The sequence below is a fragment of the Bufo bufo genome, chromosome 7 (genome assembly GCF_905171765.1).
Source record: "Bufo bufo chromosome 7, aBufBuf1.1, whole genome shotgun sequence".
Classification (NCBI taxonomy): domain Eukaryota; kingdom Metazoa; phylum Chordata; class Amphibia; order Anura; family Bufonidae; genus Bufo; species Bufo bufo.
This window is the reverse complement of record NC_053395.1, coordinates 19,910,804-19,933,345: the sequence shown is the minus strand read 5'-3', so window position 1 is coordinate 19,933,345 and position 22,542 is coordinate 19,910,804. Positions and strand designations below refer to the sequence as shown.

The following is a 22,542-nucleotide window of genomic DNA, read 5'->3' as shown; positions in this document are numbered from 1 at the left end:
TAATTGAGGCCAATGAACGCGCTTACCTGCCTGCACGTAAGCGCGGCGCATGCGCTCATCACAGAATGGAAACGAGGCCTGCAGCGCACAGAGAGTGCCTGATACAGAGCGCACTCCTGCGCATGCGCGAACTCACGTTGATATCGCGAGATCGCGGACGCTGTACAATACAGCAAAAGAGATAAGAGGCAATTCAGGTATCGATTGCTCTTGAATATTCAGCAGAATACAATCGGTCGGACAAACGGGAGTACGGCTGAATATTGTAAACCACAATCGGTTCTAATTTATAGATATTTGTGGCCATTTATCCTGTGTGGGATAGGTACAGCTCAGGGATAGAGAAACAATCAAAAAAGCAGGTCAAAATAGGTGATCATTGAAAGTAGATTAATATTTCATGCAGGGTCTTGGTCAGTGTTGATTACTGACCCAGAAACTGAATGTACAGAATTATGATACTTAGGGGTAAAGTCCAAAACATGTTCACACTCAAAATAGGTGTACATAATGTAAAACTGATGTCAGAAAGGTGACAGTTAATACAACAAGGTACATAGATCATTACTGACGGTGATAGGCCAACATGTATTCTTTCTACAAGAAGCAACTATAATTCAGCTGCTCGTTTAGGCCGTTTGGTGCGACAGTCTTCAAAAGAAATATCCACCGTGACTCACGTTGTAAAAGAATCTTGTCCCAATCACCCCCTCGTTTGGGGGGACTGACAGCTTCAATACCCATGACTCTGATGGCCTTGGGATTACCTTGGTGTAAATCGCAGACATGACGGGCCACTGGGGTATCACGGCTCTTAGCAATATCCAGGAGATGTTCTCCTATGCGTCTGCGCAGTTCGCGCTTAGTCTTACCAATGTATTCTTTTTGGCAAATACATGTAATTTTATATATTACACCAGCAGTTCTGCATGAGATGAAGTCTTTAATGTCAAAACTACGTTGGAGATTGGTGCTGTGGAAAGTTTTTCCTTGGTCAATATTGCTGCAGGCCACGCAACCACTGCATCTGAAGCATCCCACAGGACGACGGCTCAGCCACATACTAGGTCTAACTGGTGGTGCAAGATGACTATGCACCAATAAGTCCTTAAGACTTTGGCCTCTTCTGAACGTCACCTGTGGGTGTTCATGCAGTACTTCTCGGACATCTGGATCCATGAGTAAGATGGGCCAGTGTCGTGCAAGAATCTCTCTAGATTCCTTTGCAGAGCCGTCAAAAGTAGTAATAAATCTCACTTTCCTGTCACCCTCCTGTCTGGTCTTAGGAGTAAGTAAGGTCTCTCTGGGGGTGTTAGCCGCTCTCTGAAAGGCCCCTCTCAGTACCTTGTCAGGGTAACCCCTGGCCCTAAACCTTTGACGAAGGTCTGCTGCCTGACGCAAGAACTCTTCCTCATCAGAACAGCGTAAGCGCAGGTATTGTCCATAGGGAATACCTCTCTTTAATGGCAGGGGATGGCTACTCTGCCAATGCAGGACTGAGTTATGTTTTAGGATTATTCTTTCAGAATTTTGCATATACCCCAGATGATCCAGAGCGCAGATATATATTGATCTGACCTCTATGCTTTACCTTTTGATTTTTGCTTCAACTGCAATTTGATATGGCAGGTTTTTTGGATAGTGGAATCAATACGGAAACATGGTTTGAGGAGGCCAAAGAGGTCTTTTCTGATAGATCATATCAGCAGAAAAAGAGTGTACCATCCTTTAAAGTCGCTTTTAAAGAGTTGAATCGACTTTATAAGGAACATTTGGCCAGCTGGTGGGAGGTACAGAGCCTTGATAACTACATCAAACAGGGCATTGTACCGCGGGGACTCCGTATTTCTGTCACCCCTGTGCAGAAACAACAGAGCCCCGGATTCACCACCCGCTGGGAACAACTGGCCACAAAAAGTTCACTTCAATTGATGACACTCCTCCTGGAGGAAGAAAGACTTAATCTAACCAGTCTTACTGATAAACTTAACATCCAAGTTGAAGTCACCAAAACCTTCGCAAGTGATCCTGATTTTCTCAACAAGGAGAAACAACTCCAAGTCACCGTTGAGAAATATCAATATTACTTGCGTGAACGTAAACATCGGCAGTTCAACAAGGATCTAGCCGAATTTAAGGAGAATAAGGCCTATTTGGTCTTAAGAGAGGCGGCCCCCAAAGAAGTAACCTCGGAGATCTCCACCACTGATACTGAGGTTTCAGACAGTGATAGAGAACCAGGTGGTAATCCCAATCGAAATAAACAAAAGAATTTCAACAAAAAAGGGAAAGGAAGGGGGAGGGGGAGAGGTTCCACTGGCCCTGGTAAAATTGTTTTTTTTAGAACAGGGTGTGAATTATCCACTCAGGAACCATCCCAACACCCGGGATCTATTGGGCCCGAAGTGATTAACCTCTCTGACCGCATTCTCACCCATAGCGAAATGGCGATTCTATCGAAAGGACTTTCATTTGTCCCCACTCGCCATTACGATATGTTTACATGGGTTAAGGACTTACACTTGTTCATACGAAAGCTCAGGTGGCATAAACATTTTAAGGTCTCTGAACAAAAAAAGTGTCAGTTGTTAGGCATCCCAACTGACATTCTAAGGGATGTGGAATTGTTGCACAGCCTCACAGAGGACACCCACACATTGCAGGGTGCTGGCCCATTTACTTCTTTGCGTAATAAGAGCAGTAAAATGCCGCCGGCCAGTGATATTTCGTGTGTGGACGTCTTTTTACAGCTCGTTAGTGCTGACATGATGGCTATGCAACATTTCCCGCATTACAATAATTGTTCATCTGAGGAACATCGGGCTATCAGGTCCTTGAAAGAGGATAAGGATATAATTATTAAACCTTCGGATAAAGGTGGGAATACGGTGATCATGAATCGCCCAGATTACCAATCCATGTGTCAAAATATCCTTAAAGATAAAAATAGCTATCAGTTGTTAACATCTAACCCGACAGCACCATACTTACTTGAACTAAGAGAGATCCTCTTGGCAGGAAGAGCTTTGAATCTCATCTCACAAGATGAACTGGATTTTATGTACCCCCGGCACCCGATAGTGGCTACGTTTTATAGTCTCCCCAAGGTCCATAAAGGCCTCAGACCACTCAAGGGGAGACCAATCGTGGCCGGGATTGTGAGCATTGGACAAAATATTGGGGTGTACATTGACCAAATTTTAATGCCATTTGTTGTTGCACTTCCTTCTTACACCCGCGATACAATGGACCTTTTAAAACGGGTGGAAGGAATATGCATTGAGGATCATGCCCTGCTAGCCAGTGTCGATGTGGAGGCATTATACTCCTCCATACCACATGAAGCTGGTTTGTTGGCGGTCAGCTATTATCTCAGCATGCGGGGACAGCAGTTTAAGGCGCACAATGCCTTTGTCTTACAGCTGCTTAGATTCTTGCTGACGCATAACTTCATCACTTTTGACGGTCGCCTCTACCACCAGCTCAGGGGTACGGCCATGGGTTGCTCCTGTGCGCCGTCGTATGCCAATCTGCTCCTGGGCTGGTTGGAGGCCACCGTCGTTTTTTTGGAGAGGGTGAACCGATGACCGGGCCCATTACCATATGGGCCCGGTACATCGATGACATCCTTATAGTCTGGAATGCGGGCACCCTGGAATTTAAAAAGTTTGTGGACTTTCTTAATGACAATACCATAGGTCTCCGTTTTACCTATGAGGCCAATGACTGTTCCCTTCCTTTTTTGGATGTCCGCATCTCCAAGAAACCTGGAGGTGAACTTTCTACAACTGTTTTCCGTAAGACCACGGCCACCAACTCAGTCCTGCATTGGCAGAGTAGCCATCCCCTGCCATTAAAGAGAGGTATTCCCTATGGACAATACCTGCGCTTACGCTGTTCTGATGAGGAAGAGTTCTTGCGTCAGGCAGCAGACCTTCGTCAAAGGTTTAGGGCCAGGGGTTACCCTGACAAGGTACTGAGAGGGGCCTTTCAGAGAGCGGCTAACACCCCCAGAGAGACCTTACTTACTCCTAAGACCAGACAGGAGGGTGACAGGAAAGTGAGATTTATTACTACTTTTGACGGCTCTGCAAAGGAATCTAGAGAGATTCTTGCACGACACTGGCCCATCTTACTCATGGATCCAGATGTCCGAGAAGTACTGCATGAACACCCACAGGTGACGTTCAGAAGAGGCCAAAGTCTTAAGGACTTATTGGTGCATAGTCATCTTGCACCACCAGTTAGACCTAGTATGTGGCTGAGCCGTCGTCCTGTGGGATGCTTCAGATGCAGTGGTTGCGTGGCCTGCAGCAATATTGACCAAGGAAAAACTTTCCACAGCACCAATCTCCAACGTAGTTTTGACATTAAAGACTTCATCTCATGCAGAACTGCTGGTGTAATATATAAAATTACATGTATTTGCCAAAAAGAATACATTGGTAAGACTAAGCGCGAACTGCGCAGACGCATAGGAGAACATCTCCTGGATATTGCTAAGAGCCGTGATACCCCAGTGGCCCGTCATGTCTGCGATTTACACCAAGGTAATCCCAAGGCCATCAGAGTCATGGGTATTGAAGCTGTCAGTCCCCCCAAACGAGGGGGTGATTGGGACAAGATTCTTTTACAACGTGAGTCACGGTGGATATTTCTTTTGAAGACTGTCGCACCAAACGGCCTAAACGAGCAGCTGAATTATAGTTGCTTCTTGTAGAAAGAATACATGTTGGCCTATCACCGTCAGTAATGATCTATGTACCTTGTTGTATTAACTGTCACCTTTCTGACATCAGTTTTACATTATGTACACCTATTTTGAGTGTGAACATGTTTTGGACTTTACCCCTAAGTATCATAATTCTGTACATTCAGTTTCTGGGTCAGTAATCAACACTGACCAAGACCCTGCATGAAATATTAATCTACTTTCAATGATCACCTATTTTGACCTGCTTTTTTGATTGTTTCTCTATCCCTGAGCTGTACCTATCCCACACAGGATAAATGGCCACAAATATCTATAAATTAGAACCGATTGTGGTTTACAATATTCAGCCGTACTCCCGTTTGTCCGACCGATTGTATTCTGCTGAATATTCAAGAGCAATCGATACCTGAATTGCCTCTTATCTCTTTTGCTGTATTGTACAGCGTCCGCGATCTCGCGATATCAACGTGAGTTCGCGCATGCGCAGGAGTGCGCTCTGTATCAGGCACTCTCTGTGCGCTGCAGGCCTCGTTTCCATTCTGTGATGAGCGCATGCGCCGCGCTTACGTGCAGGCAGGTAAGCGCGTTCATTGGCCTCAATTACCGACGGCAGCTGCGGGAATCGAGCTGTATTTAAACAAGGAGGGTACACCAGGTCAGTTGGCGTCCCATATTCAGTCACTCTCATCTGTATACTGCATCTTTCCTTAACCTCCTACCGATGAGGTAGCCCACGCAGGGGCCGAATATCTTCGTGCACCTCATGACCATATGACTGATCGTGTCATTTTGGTCTGCAGGCTTGATCACTTTATCTAGGTTTGACTTGCCTGATTTCTTACCATCTCCCCTGATGAACTGCCCCATGTCCTGGCAGCGAAACGTGCATGTAGGGATTTGCCTATGCATATTTAGGGACATTTAGTATTCTAGAACAGGGACAGGTTCCGGACGGGGTCGTCCTTTCAAGGACGAGTGCCCTGTGGTCAGGCTGCTACCATATCTATAGCATCAGGGTTGGTGTTTAGACAGCTATAGGGATCACCCTAGGGACCCTACATGCATTTGTCTGACTTGAATTTTCTCATACCCTGTTATTCATCCGACCATCCATACCGGATGAACAACTGCTACAATATCGTGTGGTGGAGCATCTGACGACCTTCCCTGGGTACCGGTAGGACACACTGGTTACCACCATAGTGCCGCCGTGCACTTTAATTATTTTTGTTTCTGATACCGGGATGACTATGGACCACTCCATCTAGCGGTTCACCTCCATGCTTATCCCTGTATACAGTTTTCTTGCACACACTAATTAGGATTTTATCAGCATTAACTAATAAATGTTATGTTTTAGGATTATTCTTTCAGAATTTTGCATATACCCCAGATGATCCAGAGCGCAGATATATATTGATCTGACCTCTATGCTTTACCTTTTGATTTTTGCAGTATTATAGTAGTTATATTCTTGTACATAGGAGCAGTATTATAGTAGTTATATTCTTGTACATAGGAGCAGTATTATAGTAGTTATATTCTTGTATATAGGAGGCAGTATTATAGTAGTTATATTCTTGTACATAGGATGCAGTATTATAGTAGTTATATTCTTGTACATAGGATGCAGTATTATAGTAGTTATATTCTTGTACATAGGAGGCAGTATTATAGTAGTGATATTCTTGTACATAAGAGCAGTATTATAGTAGTTATATTCTTGTACATAGGAGCAGTATTATAGTAGTTATATTCTTGTACATAGGAGCAGTATTATAGTAGTTATATTTTTGTACATAGGAGCAGTATTATAGTAGTTATATTCTTGTACATAGGAGCAGTATTATAGTAGTTATATTCTTGTACATAGGAGCAGTATTATAGTAGTTATATTCTTGTACATAGGAGCAGTATTATAGTAGTTATATTCTTGTACATAGGAGGCAGTATTATAGTAGTTATATTCTTGTACATAGGAGGCAGTATTATAGTAGTTATATTCTTGTACATAGGAGCAGTATTATAGTAGTTATATTCTTGTATATAGGAGGCAGTATAATAGTAGTTATATTCTTGTACATAGGATGCAGTATTATAGTAGTTATATTCTTGTACATAGGAGGCAGTATTATAGTAGTGATATTCTTGTACATAGGAGCAGTATTATAGTAGTTATATTCTTGTACATAGGAGCAGTATTATAGTAGTTATATTCTTGTACATAGGGGGCAGTATTATAGTAGTTATATTCTTGTACATAGGAGCAGTATTATAGTAGTTATATTCTTGTACATAGGAGCAGTATTATAGTAGTTATATTCTTGTACATAGGAGCAGTATTATAGTAGTTATATTCTTGTACATAGGAGCAGTATTATAGTAGTTATATTCTTGTACATAGGAGCAGTATTATAGTAGTTATATTCTTGTATATAGGAGGCAGTATAATAGTAGTTATATTCTTGTACATAGGATGCAGTATTATAGTAGTTATATTCTTGTACATAGGAGGCAGTATTATAGTAGTGATATTCTTGTACATAGGAGCAGTATTATAGTAGTTATATTCTTGTACATAGGAGCAGTATTATAGTAGTTATATTCTTGTACATAGGGGGCAGTATTATAGTAGTTATATTCTTGTACATAGGAGCAGTATTATAGTAGTTATATTCTTGTACATAGGAGCAGTATTATAGTAGTTATATTCTTGTACATAGGAGCAGTATTATAGTAGTTATATTCTTGTACATAGGAGCAGTATTATAGTAGTTATATTCTTGTACATAGGAGGCAGTATTATAGTAGTTATATTCCTGTACACAGGAGGCAGTATTATAGTAGTTATATTCTTGTACATAGGAGCAGTATTATAGTAGTTATATTCTTGTACATAGGAGCAGTATTATAGTAGTTATATTCTTGTATATAGGAGGCAGTATAATAGTAGTTATATTCTTGTACATAGGATGCAGTATTATAGTAGTTATATTCTTGTACATAGGAGGCAGTATTATAGTAGTGATATTCTTGTACATAGGAGCAGTATTATAGTAGTTATATTCTTGTACATAGGAGCAGTATTATAGTAGTTATATTCTTGTACATAGGGGGCAGTATTATAGTAGTTATATTCTTGTACATAGGAGCAGTATTATAGTAGTTATATTCTTGTACATAGGAGCAGTATTATAGTAGTTATATTCTTGTACATAGGAGCAGTATTATAGTAGTTATATTCTTGTAGATAGGAGGCAGTATTATAGTAGTTACATTCTTGTCCATAGGAGCAGTATTATAGTAGTTATATTCCTGTACATAGGAGCAGTATTATAGTAGTTATATTCCTGTACATTGGAGGCAGTATTATAGTAGTTATATTCCTGTACATAGGAGGCAGTATTATAGTAGTTATATTCTTGTACATAGAAGCAGTATTATAGTAGTTATATTCTTGTACATAGGAGGCAGTATTATAGTAGTTATATTCCTGTACATAATAGCAGTATTATAGTAGTTATATTCTTGTACATAGGAGGCAGTATTATAGTAGTTATATTCTTGTACATAGGAGACAGTATTATAGTAGTTATATTCTTGTACATAGGAGCAGTATTATAGTAGTTATATTCTTGTACATAGGAGCAGTATTATAGTAGTTATATTCTTGTACATAGGAGCAGTATTATAGTAGTTATATTCTTGTACATAGGGGTAGTATTATTGTAGTTATATTCTTGTACATAGGAGCAGTATTATAGTAGTTATATTCTTGTACATAGGAGGCGGTATTATAGTAGTTATATTCTTGTACATAGGAGCAGTATTATAGTAGTTATATTCTTGTACATAGGAGCAGTATTATAGTAGTTATATTCTTGTACAAAGGAGCAGTATTATAGTAGTTATATTCTTATACATAGGTGGCAGTATTATAGTAGTTATATTCTTGTACATAGGAGGCAGTATTATAGTAGTTATATTCTTGTACATAGGAGCAGTATTATAGTAGTATATACCTGTACATAGGAGCAGTATTATAGTAGTTATATTCTTGTACATGGGAGCGGTATTATAGTAGTTATATTCTTGCACATAGGAGCAGTATTATAGTAGTTATATTCTTATACATAGGAGGCAGTATTATAGTAGTTATATTCTTATACATAGGAGCAGTATTATAGTAGTTATATCCTTGTACATAGGAGCGGTATTATAGTAGTTATATTCTTGCACATAGTAGAAGTATTATCATGGACTCCTATTTACTATTTTATTTACACATATCTTATCTCTTTCCTCTGAAAATATATGTCATTTGTATTTATAAAAAAGAATACTTCGGTATGTCCTGAATGGCTTTGTCATTATCTCATCTTCATGACTTTTTTAATTTCTGGATATACGTGCTCTTTAATTTTTTTTTACTCCCATGATAATCAAGGATGTTTATAATTCCTGTGACCGCACTTGTGACTCCTGGCAGTCGGTGGTCAGGTTAAATACTTGTGGATTCTGCGGTTCTATTAATGTGGCCAAATTAAGACTGAATAAGCATAGCAATGAAGATCCCTGACCCCTGTAACCCGCGCAGTCCCAAAATGAAAGAGTTACATGGTAAGGTTTTGATTTCTCACTTTCTCTAATATCTTTGCTTGCTGTCAGTGAATGTCAATCTTCAAAACCACGTTATAACCAAACAGTACCATATTAGAAAGGGTTTTCAGGCTCTGGGAGCAATCTAACTTTCCTTTGACAGCAAGCAGAGCTTTTGAACTGGTGAGGAATTAAAACACAAAGCATATTGCAAACAGTAGAACTTTTTATTAAATAGGGATTAAGGCAGATCTTGTCTCAGTAGGTTAGTAATCACTGAAAATGGTGCACTACAGTGATAAATGCAATTGACAATATATGGCTAAACCCTCACACTGATATTAAAATGAGACTTTCGCCAATATATTCTTATATCAAGAACATACCGGAGCCCGCGCACCCCGTCAAGGTCTCTCAAAATGGCACGGGACATAATGCTAAGCTACCTATGCCGTATGGACAATTTATATTAGGTGCATAAAGTCCGACACACAGCCAGCAGCTCCCAGTTACCTCCAGCGTGAAATCACACATATACAATGGGAGGAGGGAGGAGGCTGTGAGTCCCACCTATAACTGGCCCAGGTGCACCTGAATGTTACCCATAGATCAAAATTAAGGCACATTCAAACCTGAGGTTGCCCCACTTCCAGGCAGACAAAATCACAGAATAAAGTGGTCTAAAAGGCAGAAGATGCTCAAAACCCCTAATGCTGTAGCGCATTTTTACCCGGGGGAGCAAATCCTGCCCTTGTGATCCGTTGCTAACCGCAATCCCCAGCAAAAATGCATGCATATCTCAGTAGGTTAGTTGGTTAGGACTATAGGTGAGAGGTCTTGAAAGCCACACGGTGACTATGGTGTGTTTTTTTTTTTTTTTTAAAAGGAATTGTTTCATCATCATATTCCTTCCTTCCTGGAGATGGGGGTCATTCGTATGACGACCATCTGTGATATCAGGCCTCGTGCACCCCTGTAGCTTTCTGCAATGTCATATCTGTCCTATAGGCAGGCAGTTACGTAGGCTGAAGATTTAGATGTGATTTCTTATATGCACGTATGGTACATAATCTACCACATCTGTCGTCCATTGCAGTGTAAAAGACCATGAACCTCTGCCTCCACCTACTGGACACATGAGGAAATGTCATTATCTTTTTTAGTCTGCACCACGGGTTCTACATAAGAGGATAGCATGATTTTCTTGTTTACATATTTATAATACAAGATTATTTTCTCTTTGGATCATTGACATGAAACCCTGCTTTTCATCATTTTTTTTATCTTTTCGAATGAGACTATTCCCAGGCCTCTCACATAAAAAAAAAAAATCATTCTGTTTCTGCTTAATTCCCCAGAGATCAGTTTTTGGCAGAAAAGCAAAGTTTACTGTTCCCAACAAAGACTGCTTTCCCATATTTACGCATGCCACATGAAAGTATCCAAAGCAACAGGAGGTCTACGATAGCTGTGGTGGGGGAGCAACAGGGGTCCTCTGAATGTCCACATTTGAACATATTTATAAATCCAATATTCTGTGCAAAAAAAAAATAATATATTTTTTTAGGAATCAGAACTTCATTTTTCAGCTTCACATCCGCTGCATAGACACAGAGGTAAATGTTATAATTTTGTCTACTTGCAGCTACCACTAGAGGGAGCTCCATGCTTAATTTACAGACAGTACGCAGTAAGCTCTGGAGCTCCCCCTAGTGGTGGCTGCAGGTAGTGACTATAGGCACAGAATTCTGGATCTATCTAGGTTAATAAAACCACATGGTGGACATTCCATTTTAGGTAATTTGGGAGTTCCTCATGCTTCTTGCCTGTATGTATAATCAGCTTCCCCTTGCTCCATTTCCTCCTTCTCATTGTCATTTGTCTCCTTTGTACAGCTGTCCCCTTTAAGCAGTCCCTTGGCTAAATTACCCGGAAACCTCTTACCTGCTTGTCCTGAAGAGAGACTGTCCTGTTCCCTGCACGGCACCTCCTCTTCTCGCCTGGAAGCCTCTCCCACCTTCCCATTTCCGAGCGCGAATGGCTCTGAGAGGTTTAGTCTCCGGTCATTTTGTTTTCTTTTTGGACTTTGCTGTAATAAGGCGCATATATTTCCTGTCTGTTGCACTTAAATCGGAGGCATATGTTCAGGTTTTACATATGTTATGTAGAACGAGTGAACTTTTTGTCTTTTTTTTGTACAAAATGACATCATTTTGATGCTGTATTGGAGTATAAAGTGGGCTTTTGTCTATTGGAGACGCCCACTTTGCGAGGACTACACAGACGTGGCGTCTTATTATTGCATCGTCGTATACATTGTCTCATAGACAAGTCTAATGTATGTTTGATAGTCTTGAGTGCATGTCCAGATGTATATGAGTCCCTCACTCCACTTAGGGTCCCAAAAAAAATGCATTTGAGGTCCAGTAGGAAATACAAACAATAAAAAAATGAAATGTATTAAATTAGAAAAATATTATAATTACTTCACATTTTTTGTATCTTGGTTATGGTGTAGTGCGGGGGGGTGCTGGCTGCCATTGCATGCACCCCATTTCTGATCCCTTCCTCTCCATTCTTCTCTGTAGGACTGCCAGAGACAACTGAGCAGTGCACTCGGCTTTCTTCAGCAGTCCCCTAGAGAATGAATTAGCAGTGGGCATGCTCGACCACCACTTCATTCATATCGGAGGACACAGAATCCCAATTCTCGTGATGGTTGGACTCCTCATGATCAGACATTTACCCCCTCTTCTGTGGATAAGGGGATATGTTTAAATCTTGGCACAACCCCTCCGAGACTGTGATCATGAGCAGCCTTGATGAAAACTTCAGTGGAGATACCTACAACCTGGCATTGGTCTGATTGGTGGGGATTCTGATATAAATGAGGTTGGAATATTTGATAGTATCTTAAAGGGAGTTTCCAGGATTTACATATTGATAACCTATCCTCAGGAGAGTTGAAATAATTCCTCGCCCCGCTGGGTGCACGTGCCTTTTTAGGCCCTTCTCTCTACCCTTCGGACCATATATTAGTCATAAGAACAATTTCAGACGGCGCACCACCAGCTTTTGAGGTGCAGTGGTCAAGAACTTCAGCAACGTTTCGGGTCTATATTTGTAACGACTCTTTTTCGAGCTAATAACTGCGCTCATCGCGGTGTGAGGAACAAAGCCGGTGTGCCGTCTGAAACTATCCTCAGGAGAGGTCATCAATATGAAATTGGTGGGGGTCTGACTCCCGGCACCCCCGCCGATCAGCTGTTTGAGGAGATCGCAGTGCTTATCAGTGCCTCCTTGCAACTAACCAAGCACAGCGCTGTCCATTTGATAGTGACTGTGCTTGGTATTGCAACTTGGCCCCATTCACCTGAATGGGATTGAGCTGCTCCTAGGCCAATGACCGATAAACGCGACGCCACATGGCCAGTAAGAGACTTAAATACTCATGGCCTGTTCATACAGTTGATCGGAGGGGGTTCTGGGAGTCGTATCCCCATTAATCTCATACTTATGGCCTGTCCTGAGGAATAGGCTATCAATATCTAAATCCCGGAGAACCCCTTTAAAGCGGTTGTCCGGCTCATAATATTTTTTAAATTAAGTGGTCAGAATGCTATAAAAAATTAAGTCATAACGATCCCTTGACTGGCGCTTCCCAGGTTCCTTGCCGGTTTCTTTTTCCTGATCCCTCTTGACATGGAATTCCACCAATCACCTGCTGGACTGTCACATTTCCAATGTTAGGAGGGAGCAGTAAGTAGAGACTGGGGATGCAGCGGACGTTTGGGTGACGTCTTTCATTTTTATACATCATTTTGACTCTTTCTTTTTAAAAAATGTTATCGGCCAGACAACCCCTTTAATGTGCATTACCAGCATCCGATGGCCACGTATGACACCATTTTTTTTGTGTTTTTACAATAAAAATTCTGAAAATATATCTTGGCCCTCGAGATTGTGCTCTGACCTATTTTACCAGGGATTTTTTTTTTTCCTATTTGAATCTGCCTTTGTGAACATAACCCACTTCGGAGCAATGCTTTCCTTGAGTGAAAAGACGTCTTATTTTGCTTTTGTTCACAGGCCTTTTAATATTTCCCCACGTTAATCTTACATTCACAGCTGGAGGGGCCCCCACTGTGTAGTGCTGTGCTCCCATCTCTTTATAATATAATGCTTTCCGCCAGCTGAACATTTCGAATAAAAAAATGAAATCTAAAAAAATAAAAAAAATTAAGCCTCAGGCCAGCTTTAGATTATTTAAAAACCATCTGTGATCCTTCTTAAAAATTACATAAGGTCGATTATGCGCGAGATTTTACATGAAAAGACACTTCACTTGAAATCGACATAGGCATAATATAAGGCCATCTGCAAGATTTTTTTCAAAATAAAAATGTAAAAGAAGAAATAATTTTTTTTAAAAAAATAAATAAAAAAAAGTTAAAAAATACAATAAATAATACAATAAAATATAATAAAGCTAACTATATAAAAAATGGTAAAAATGGCATAAGATATATGAAAAAAATACAATGCAGACAAAATAGAAAGCAGTATATTTCAGATAAATATATAACATAAAAAAACTAAAACATTGCAATCAGTTTTTTGCAAATTTTACAAAATATATATATTGTTTGACGGTTTGAAACTTTTATCCCAAATTTTTCCTGATATATATATACATTTTTTTAAAAATTTCAAAACAGGAATACAAAAAAAAGTTCAAAATGTTGAAAGCTAAAAAAAAAAAATGATATAAAGAAAATCATTTCACAAAAAGATTAAATATATCACCAATATAACAACATCATTAATATTTTATATTTGGGATAAATACAGTATATAAAAAAAGAACAAAAAATGAAATCTTCGCCTTTATATAAAATCATATAAAAGAGTCTACGAGAATGTATAACTGTCTAGACCTAAAATATTCAACTTTGCTTTTCTATTAAATGTAAAAAAAGTTATGTTTTTTTTTGTTTTACATCTTTCTTATTTTTCATTATATGTATTTTTTTATACATTTTTAAACAGGAAAAAAATTCCCCTGGAATGCCAAATCTATATAGCGGATAAAGTCTTCACTGCCCAGCCAGATTCCCGGATATCACAGAAGGAGGAGGACACAGAGAGTTTAGAGTCTTCCACTGTATTTTGATGCTGCCTCGGCCTTCTTCAGGTGCCTTTATACAGGGGGTGATGTGCGGCCTGTAAATAGTCACTCTGCACATGGTGGACGTCGGTGTATAATAACATTATTATTATTACCGCTACATATCTATATGACGCGTAATAAACCTAACTTATTATGAAGTTGAATGTGAATATTCTTGATTTTGGATACATTCGGGCCCTTTAAGAAACACCGTATAGCGCATTGTGCAGCTGACTGGGTCTGGCGGCAGATGTTTCTATTGAGACGTCTGTAATTTCATGGGACGCCCTGTAGACGGGACGCCCTGTAGAGTCAGCAGCAGGAGACGAGCGCGGGGGGGGGGGCAGTGACCTGTCTATGCGCGCCATGTTAGCGAGGGCAGGGCCACGTGGGACAATGTCATGATGGCAGGAAGGGAATGGAGACAACAGCAGGACAGAGTATTTAAGGAGAGAAGTGAGGATGGGGCTTCATGTGACAGGGGTGCCGTCATCCTATAGGGAGGAGAATGGAGAGAGACCAGGGGCGTAGGGCCCTCAGCTGCACAGAGTATTTCAGCGGAGGAGTGTGCTGATCCTATGACCTGTCCACTCGGGTGATGAGGTTAGCGAGAATGGAGACATAAACTGAGGGTGACATAGCGGTGACTGAGCAGAGTTCACAGCAGCACAGAGTGTTTATGATGGAGGACGTCAATCCTGTGACCTGTCCACCGGTCTGAAGAGGAGAGCGGACATAAGCGGAAGGCCCCTCACTGATGGTGGAAGGAGCAGGGTCTTCAGATTCAGTACATTTTTGTAGCAGTTGTGATGTGCGATTCTCCTCTCTTCCATTTTTTTTTAGCTCATGGGGGGGGGGGGGGGGGGAGGGGGCGCTATATATACGTAGCTTATTTCTCTGCTCCTGTATTTAGACCTATGGTGCATAGCAAGCAGCCTTGTATTCCTGTACTTACACGCCCCCTAAAACTGAGGGGGCGGAGCATGACACAAGGTGACAAGATGTGTCCTGCTCCGCCCCTTCAGGCACTGCACTAGCGGAGTGAACTTTTAACACTTTCTGTTACATGAAACAAATACGCACTGAATGGGGGAAGATCACAAATTTGGAAGATGTGGCGCCTTTTTACATATCTATATGACGCGTAATAAACCTAACTTATTATGAAGTTGAATGTGAATATTCTTGATTTTGGATACATTCGGGCCCTTTAAGAAACACCGTATAGCGCATTGTGCAGCTGACTGGGTCTGGCGGCAGATGTTTCTATTGAGACGTCTGTAATTTCATGGGACGCCCTGTAGACGGGACGCCCTGTAGAGTCAGCAGCAGGAGACGAGCGCGGGGGGGGGGGGGCAGTGACCTGTCTATGCGCGCCATGTTAGCGAGGGCAGGGCCACGTGGGACAATGTCATGATGGCAGGAAGGGAATGGAGACAACAGCAGGACAGAGTATTTAAGGAGAGAAGTGAGGATGGGGCTTCATGTGACAGGGGTGCCGTCATCCTATAGGGAGGAGAATGGAGAGAGACCAGGGGCGTAGGGCCCTCAGCTGCACAGAGTATTTCAGCGGAGGAGTGTGCTGATCCTATGACCTGTCCACTCGGGTGATGAGGTTAGCGAGAATGGAGACATAAACTGAGGGTGACATAGCGGTGACTGAGCAGAGTTCACAGCAGCACAGAGTGTTTATGATGGAGGACGTCAATCCTGTGACCTGTCCACCGGTCTGAAGAGGAGAGCGGACATAAGCGGAAGGCCCCTCACTGATGGTGGAAGGAGCAGGGTCTTCAGATTCAGTACATTTTTGTAGCAGTTGTGATGTGCGATTCTCCTCTCTTCCATTTTTTTTTAGCTCATGGGGGGGGGGGGGGGAGGGGGCGCTATATATACGTAGCTTATTTCTCTGCTCCTGTATTTAGACCTATGGTGCATAGCAAGCAGCCTTGTATTCCTGTACTTACACGCCCCCTAAAACTGAGGGGGCGGAGCATGACACAAGGTGACAAGATGTGTCCTGCTCCGCCCCTTCAGGCACTGCACTAGCGGAGTGAACTTTTAACACTTTCTGTTACATGAAACAAATACGCACTGAATGGGGGAAGATCACAAATTTGGAAGATGTGGCGCCTTTTTACCCTTTATCTACCAGGTCATGTTGAACAGTTTTTAAAGGGAAAGTACATGGTGCTCTTTTACCCAAAGGTTTGGGGGCCCCCAGGGAATACTGCACTCCCTTCCTTTCTGGATGTGTGGGTATTCCAGGTGATACATCCCTCAATGCCATGACCTCGTGAGAGTCTACATGTCCAATGCCTCTAGGTAGTTTCCCCCTTTAAATACCCAGCATGCGTTGTGGTTCCTGAACTCTTCGCCTGTTCTAAGCAATATATAGGGTAGCGGATTTATTATATCTGCGGTCGGTGGTCTATTTGTAATACGGTTACAACGTCACTATAATAAAATGCTTTTTAAAACAACCCGACGAATTCTGTGATTATTGATTTGGTTATTAATCTATTCCATGTCCTGCAAAAGTATTCACACCCTTGCCCAGTTAAAACATCTTGAAATGAGTTCCTTTGCGATATACATTTAACCCGGTGTCCTTTTCGTAGGCATCTTTTCGGTGATAATATCAGCGTATGAGAGGAAGCAGAACTGCAGTGTAAAGCATGGAGGAGAGACCAAGCTTGCGATGAGTCAGGAGGTTGATTTTAGACTCCAGCAGACGGTGCAGTTAAGCTGGAGTCACTCATCTCAGCTGCACCCTAATGGAGCGGAACTAGAAATTGTAGATTATGCCAGGTGAGTTATGTAATATTAAAGGGGTTCTCTGGGATTTTCATATTGATGGCCTATTCTCCAGATATATTAGGTCCAATTCCTAGAACCCGCAGGGATCAGATGTTTGAGGAAGCTGCGGTGCTCACCAGGGCTCTGGCCTACTCGCCGCTTACCAAGTATAGCGCCGTCCATTGGATAGTGGTTGTGCTTGATATTGCAGCTCAGCTCCATTCACTTCAATGGGACTGAGCTGGGCCTAGGCCACGTGATCGATGGATGTGAGGTTACACGGCCTCGGAAGACGCCTAAGCGGTCAGAGTGCCTCTTCATACGGCTGATCAGCGGGGATCCTGGGTGTAGGACCCCTGCCGAACTGATATTAATGACCTATCCTGAGGGTAGGCCGTCAACATCTAAATCCTGGAGAACCCCTTTAAGATCAAATCTTGACATCTTTAAGGGAATATTCCCATCTGGGACATTGATGGCATATTGCTAGGATAGGTAAAGTGCCTGAGCCCTTGATTTGCAGATGGTGAATACATCATGCTCCAGTATATTAAGGCCATAAATTGGGGCCTAGTGGAGCTGATCTTTAAATCACTATATAATGTCCTCCAGCGTCTTCTGAAAACGGCCGGATCCCGAGGCAGTTCATTTCCTAGGCGGGAGAAGCTGAAATCCTCACTGCTCTCTAAGCGTAATAATCCACGTGCGTCATCGCCCAGTCAAGGATCTCGGATGATCAGGATCTGAAGTGTCTCTGTGAGGATATACATACAGCTCAGCTATGTCACCCTCATCTCTCCATTGTATTCCAATGTTATATATAGCTATATCTGTGTCTGGAAATGCTGGGTGATAAACCAATACGGCTGCCATAACAGCAGTCGTAGAGGTTGTCTCAGAATGGCAAAGAAAAGACTAAGATGCCACGATCAATAGTGATCGTGGCACCAATGGGTTGTCCTCTCAGCGTCATAATTGCTGGGGCTAAAAAGTGTTATATGGATAGGCCCCCGAGCTGGCTTCTGGTAATGTTTGGTAGAACATGCCTTTACGATCCTTTCAGTTTGCTATTGAGGGCCGATCAATTATATAAGGTGCCGATCGGCGCTTGTTTACATTCATTTTCACTTTGCAATTATCTCGAGGGGTTTGAAAGAATGATCGTCCTTGGGGGTCGTTAGATCAGATCCCTCATTTCCTTGACAACATTGTTTGAAAAAATTGCTGTGGGCAGGCTCAGAAAATACACTGCTCAAAAAAATAAAGGGAACACTTAAACAACACAATGTAACTCCAAGTCAATCACACTTCTGTGAAATCAAACTGTCCACTTAGGAAGCAACACTGAGTGACAATCAGTTTCACATGCTGTTGTGCAAATGGGATAGACAACAGGTGGAAATTATAGGCAATTAGCAAGACACCCCCAATAAAGGAGTGGTTCTGCAGGTGGTGACCACAGACCACTTCTAGATTCCTATGCTTCCTGGCTGATGTTTTGGTCACTTTTGAATGCTGGCGGTGCTTTCACTCTAGTGGTAGCATGAGACGGAGTCTACAACCCACACAAGTGGCTCAGGTAGTGCAGCTTATCCAGGATGGCACATCAATGCGAGCTGTGGCAAGAAGGTTTGCTGTGTCTGTCAGCGTAGTGTCCAGAGCATGGAGGCGCTACCAGGAGACAGACCAGTACATCAGGAGACGTGGAGGAGGCCGTAGGAGGGCAACAACCCAGCAGCAGGACCGCTACCTCCGCCTTTGTGGAAGGAGGAACAGGAGGAGCACTGCCAGAGCCCTGCAAAATGACCTCCAGCAGGCCACAAATGTGCATGTGTCTGCTCAAACGGTCAGAAACAGACTCCATGAGGGTGATATGAGGGCCCGACGTCCATAGGTGGGGGTTGTGCTTACATCCCAACACCGTGCAGGACGTTTGGCATTTGCCAGATAACACCAAGATTGGCAAATTTGCCACTGGCGCCCTGTGCTCTTCACAGATGAAAGCAGGTTCACACTGAGCACATGTGACAGACGTGACAGAAACTGGAGACGCCGTGGAGAACGTTCTGCTGCCTGCAACATCCTCCAGCATGACCGGTTTGGCATTGGGTCAGTAATGGTGTGGGGTGGCATTTCTTTGGAGGGCCGCACAGCCCTCCATGTGCTCGCCAGAGGTAGCCTGACTGCCATTAGGTACCGAGATAAGATCCTCAGACCCCTTGTGAGACCATATGCTGGTGCGGTTGGCCCTGGGTTCCTCCTAATGCAAGACAATGCTAGACCTCATGTGGCTGGAGTGTGTCAGCAGTTCCTGCAAGAGGAAGGCATTGATGCTATGGACTGGCCCGCCCGTTCCCCAGACCTGAATCCAATTGAGCACATCTGGGACATCATGTCTCGCTCTATCCACCAACGTCACGTTGCACCACAGACTGTCCAGGAGTTGGCAGATGCTTTAGTCCAGGTCTGGGAGGAGATCCCTCAGGAGACTGTCCACCACCTCATCAGGAGCATGCACAGGCGTTGTAGGGAGGTCATACAGGCACGTGGAGGCCACACACACTACTGAGCCTCATTTTGACTTGTTTTAAGGACATTACATCAAAGTTGGATCAGCCTGTAGTGTGTTTTTCCACTTTAATTTTGAGTGTGACTCCAAATCCAGACCTCCATGGGTTAAAAAATTTGATTTCCATTTTTTTATTTTTGTGTGATTTTGTTGTCAGCACATTCAACTATGTAAAGAACAAAGTATTTCAGAAGAATATTTAATTAATTCAGATCTAGGATGTGTTATTTTTGTGTTCCCTTTATTTTTTTGAGCAGTGTAGAAGAACTGATACTCACCTCACCGATCCTCTGCCGCTCCCGTTCCGGCACTGCCCAGTCTTTATTTCCCGGATCCGTCTCGCTCAGCCAATCACTGGATGACAGAGCTAGAATTTACAGCCCTTTACTGTGTATTGAGATGGAAGTAAGAAGAAGAGACGAGCGGGGATCCAGACAGTGGCGGACGGGGATCGAGGAGTTTTTTTTTTTACCTTTTTTAAGCCCCTCTGAGCTCGTTGCTGGTAATGTTTTTTCCACTGGAATACCCCTTTAAGTTATGACGCAGCAAATGCCTGCACTTTTTTTAAATAATGGATTGGAAAATACAGTAATGACAAAAGTCCTCTCGTGGCAGAAAAAATGCAGAATAAAATAAAATATAAAAAAGAATAATAATGTAGAGAAGAATGTGTATATATAAATGTAGCATCCTTCTAATTGTTTTATATTAATGTGATAATAACCCCACAATGATACCATAAACATATGTTGTAGACGTGGTGAAACAGGGCCCTGTAGGTGATATGTTCTGAAGAACCCCCACCCCCGACATAGTATCCGGACAGCAGCGCTTCCATTGGAACCAAAACATTTGGGCTAACCTCTAAATAGCTTCTGACATCGCAGACTCCCTGTTATACTTGGCCGGCTCTGACAGAATTATGAGCTGTGAATGATGAATGACAATAATAAGATTTAAAAAAAAACAGGTAAAGACAACACAAATTAGAGTCTTTTCCGGCTCTTTTTAGACTGTCTGGATTTTATACTATGATTTAATTTCTGCCAACATAAAATTATTGGCAGTCGGTGTAGTAACAACATTGAGCTTTAAAATGTATATCTCGTTGTGCTGGATTAAGTGGACCAAACAGGTCATTTTTAAAGAAGCCCAGTATACAAGTTATATATAATCTACATTAAAAAGCTGACTTATTGTGTACATTTATTACTGATCCTGTGTTACATCCTGTATTATACTCCAGAGCTGCACTCACTATTCTGCTGGTGCAGTCTCTGTATACATACATTACATTACTTATCCTGTACTGATCCTGAGTTACATCCTGTATTATACTCCAGAGCTGCACTCACTATTCTGCTGGTGCAGTCACTGTGTACATACATTACTTATCCTGTACTGATCCTGAGTTACATCCTGTATTATACTCCAGAGCTGCACTCACTATTCTTCTGGTGCAGTCACTGTGTACATACATTACTTATCCTGTACTGATCCTGAGTTACATCCTGTATTATACTCCAGAGCTGCACTCACTATTCTGCTGGTGGAGTCACTGTGTACATACATTACTTATCCTGTACTGATCCTGAGTTACATCCTGTATTATACTCCAGAGCTGCCCTCACTATTCTGCTGGTGCAGTCACTGTGTACATACATTACTTATCCTGCTCTGATGCTGAGTTACATCCTGTATTATACTCCAGTCACTGTGTACAGACATTACATTACTTATCCTGTACTGACCCTGAGTTACATCCTGTATTATACTCCAGAGCTGCACTCACTATTCTGCTGGTGCAGTCACTGTGTACATACATTACTTATCCTGTACTGATCCTGAGTGACATCCTGTTTTATACTCCAGAGCTGCACTCACTATTCTGCTGGTGGAGTCACTGTGTACCTACATTACATTACTTATCCTGTACTGAGCCTGAGTTACATCCTGTATTATACTCCAGAGCTGCACTCACTATTCTGCTGGTGCAGTCACTGTGTACATACATTACTTATCCTGCACTGATGCTGAGTTACATCCTGTATTATACTCCAGAGCTGCACTCACTATTCTGCTGGTGCAGTCACTGTGTACATACATTACTGATCCTGAGTTACATCCTGTATCATACTCCAGAGCTGCACTCACTATTCTGCTGGTGCAGTCACTGTGTACATACATTCCTTATCCTGCATTATACCCCAGAGCTGCACTCACTATTCTGCTGGTGCAGTCACTGTGTACATACATTACTTATCCTGTATTATACTCCAGAGCTGCACTCACTATTCTGCTGGTGTAGTCACTGTGTACATACATTACTTATCCTGTACTGATCCTGAGTTACATCCTGTATTATACTCCAGAGCTGCACTCACTATTCTGCTGCTTGTTACTGGAATCAGTCAAGGTATACCTCTAACATCTTATAATGCAGTTATTTCTTGGGGAGTGAAACTGGTGTTCATGTAACGAGTGCTCTTACCAGACCATACACAGAGGACTAGCAGAGATTCTCTTTTTAATACCCCAAGTGGACAATACATGGGTTTTGTCTCCTTTTATCGATCAATAACCATGAAAGACTGGAATCTACTCTTACTAAATGCAGAATATGGAAATCCAGTCCACGCTGCTGTGCAACTGCTCGCCTAGTGATCGCTGTGCAATTACGGTGAAATGTGTCTC

General features: G+C 42.2%; 1 protein-coding gene across 2 annotated transcripts in view; it reads left to right on the top strand.

The window, feature by feature from the left end:
• Nucleotides 1-14,641, top strand: part of LOC121008139 (regulator of G-protein signaling 11-like) — a 123,076-nt gene extending 108,435 nt beyond the window's left edge. Inside the window, exons 18-19 of one of the 2 annotated variants that reach the window (XM_040440499.1) lie at nt 11,209-11,363; nt 14,363-14,641. In XM_040440499.1, coding sequence (XP_040296433.1) covers nt 11,209-11,363; nt 14,363-14,486 — 279 coding nt within the window. In that variant the 3' untranslated portion in view covers nt 14,487-14,641. The remainder of the gene's footprint in view (nt 1-11,208; nt 11,364-14,362) is intronic. The other variant, XM_040440500.1, reaches the window with a different exon arrangement.
• Nucleotides 14,642-22,542: the final 7,901 nt, after the last annotated feature.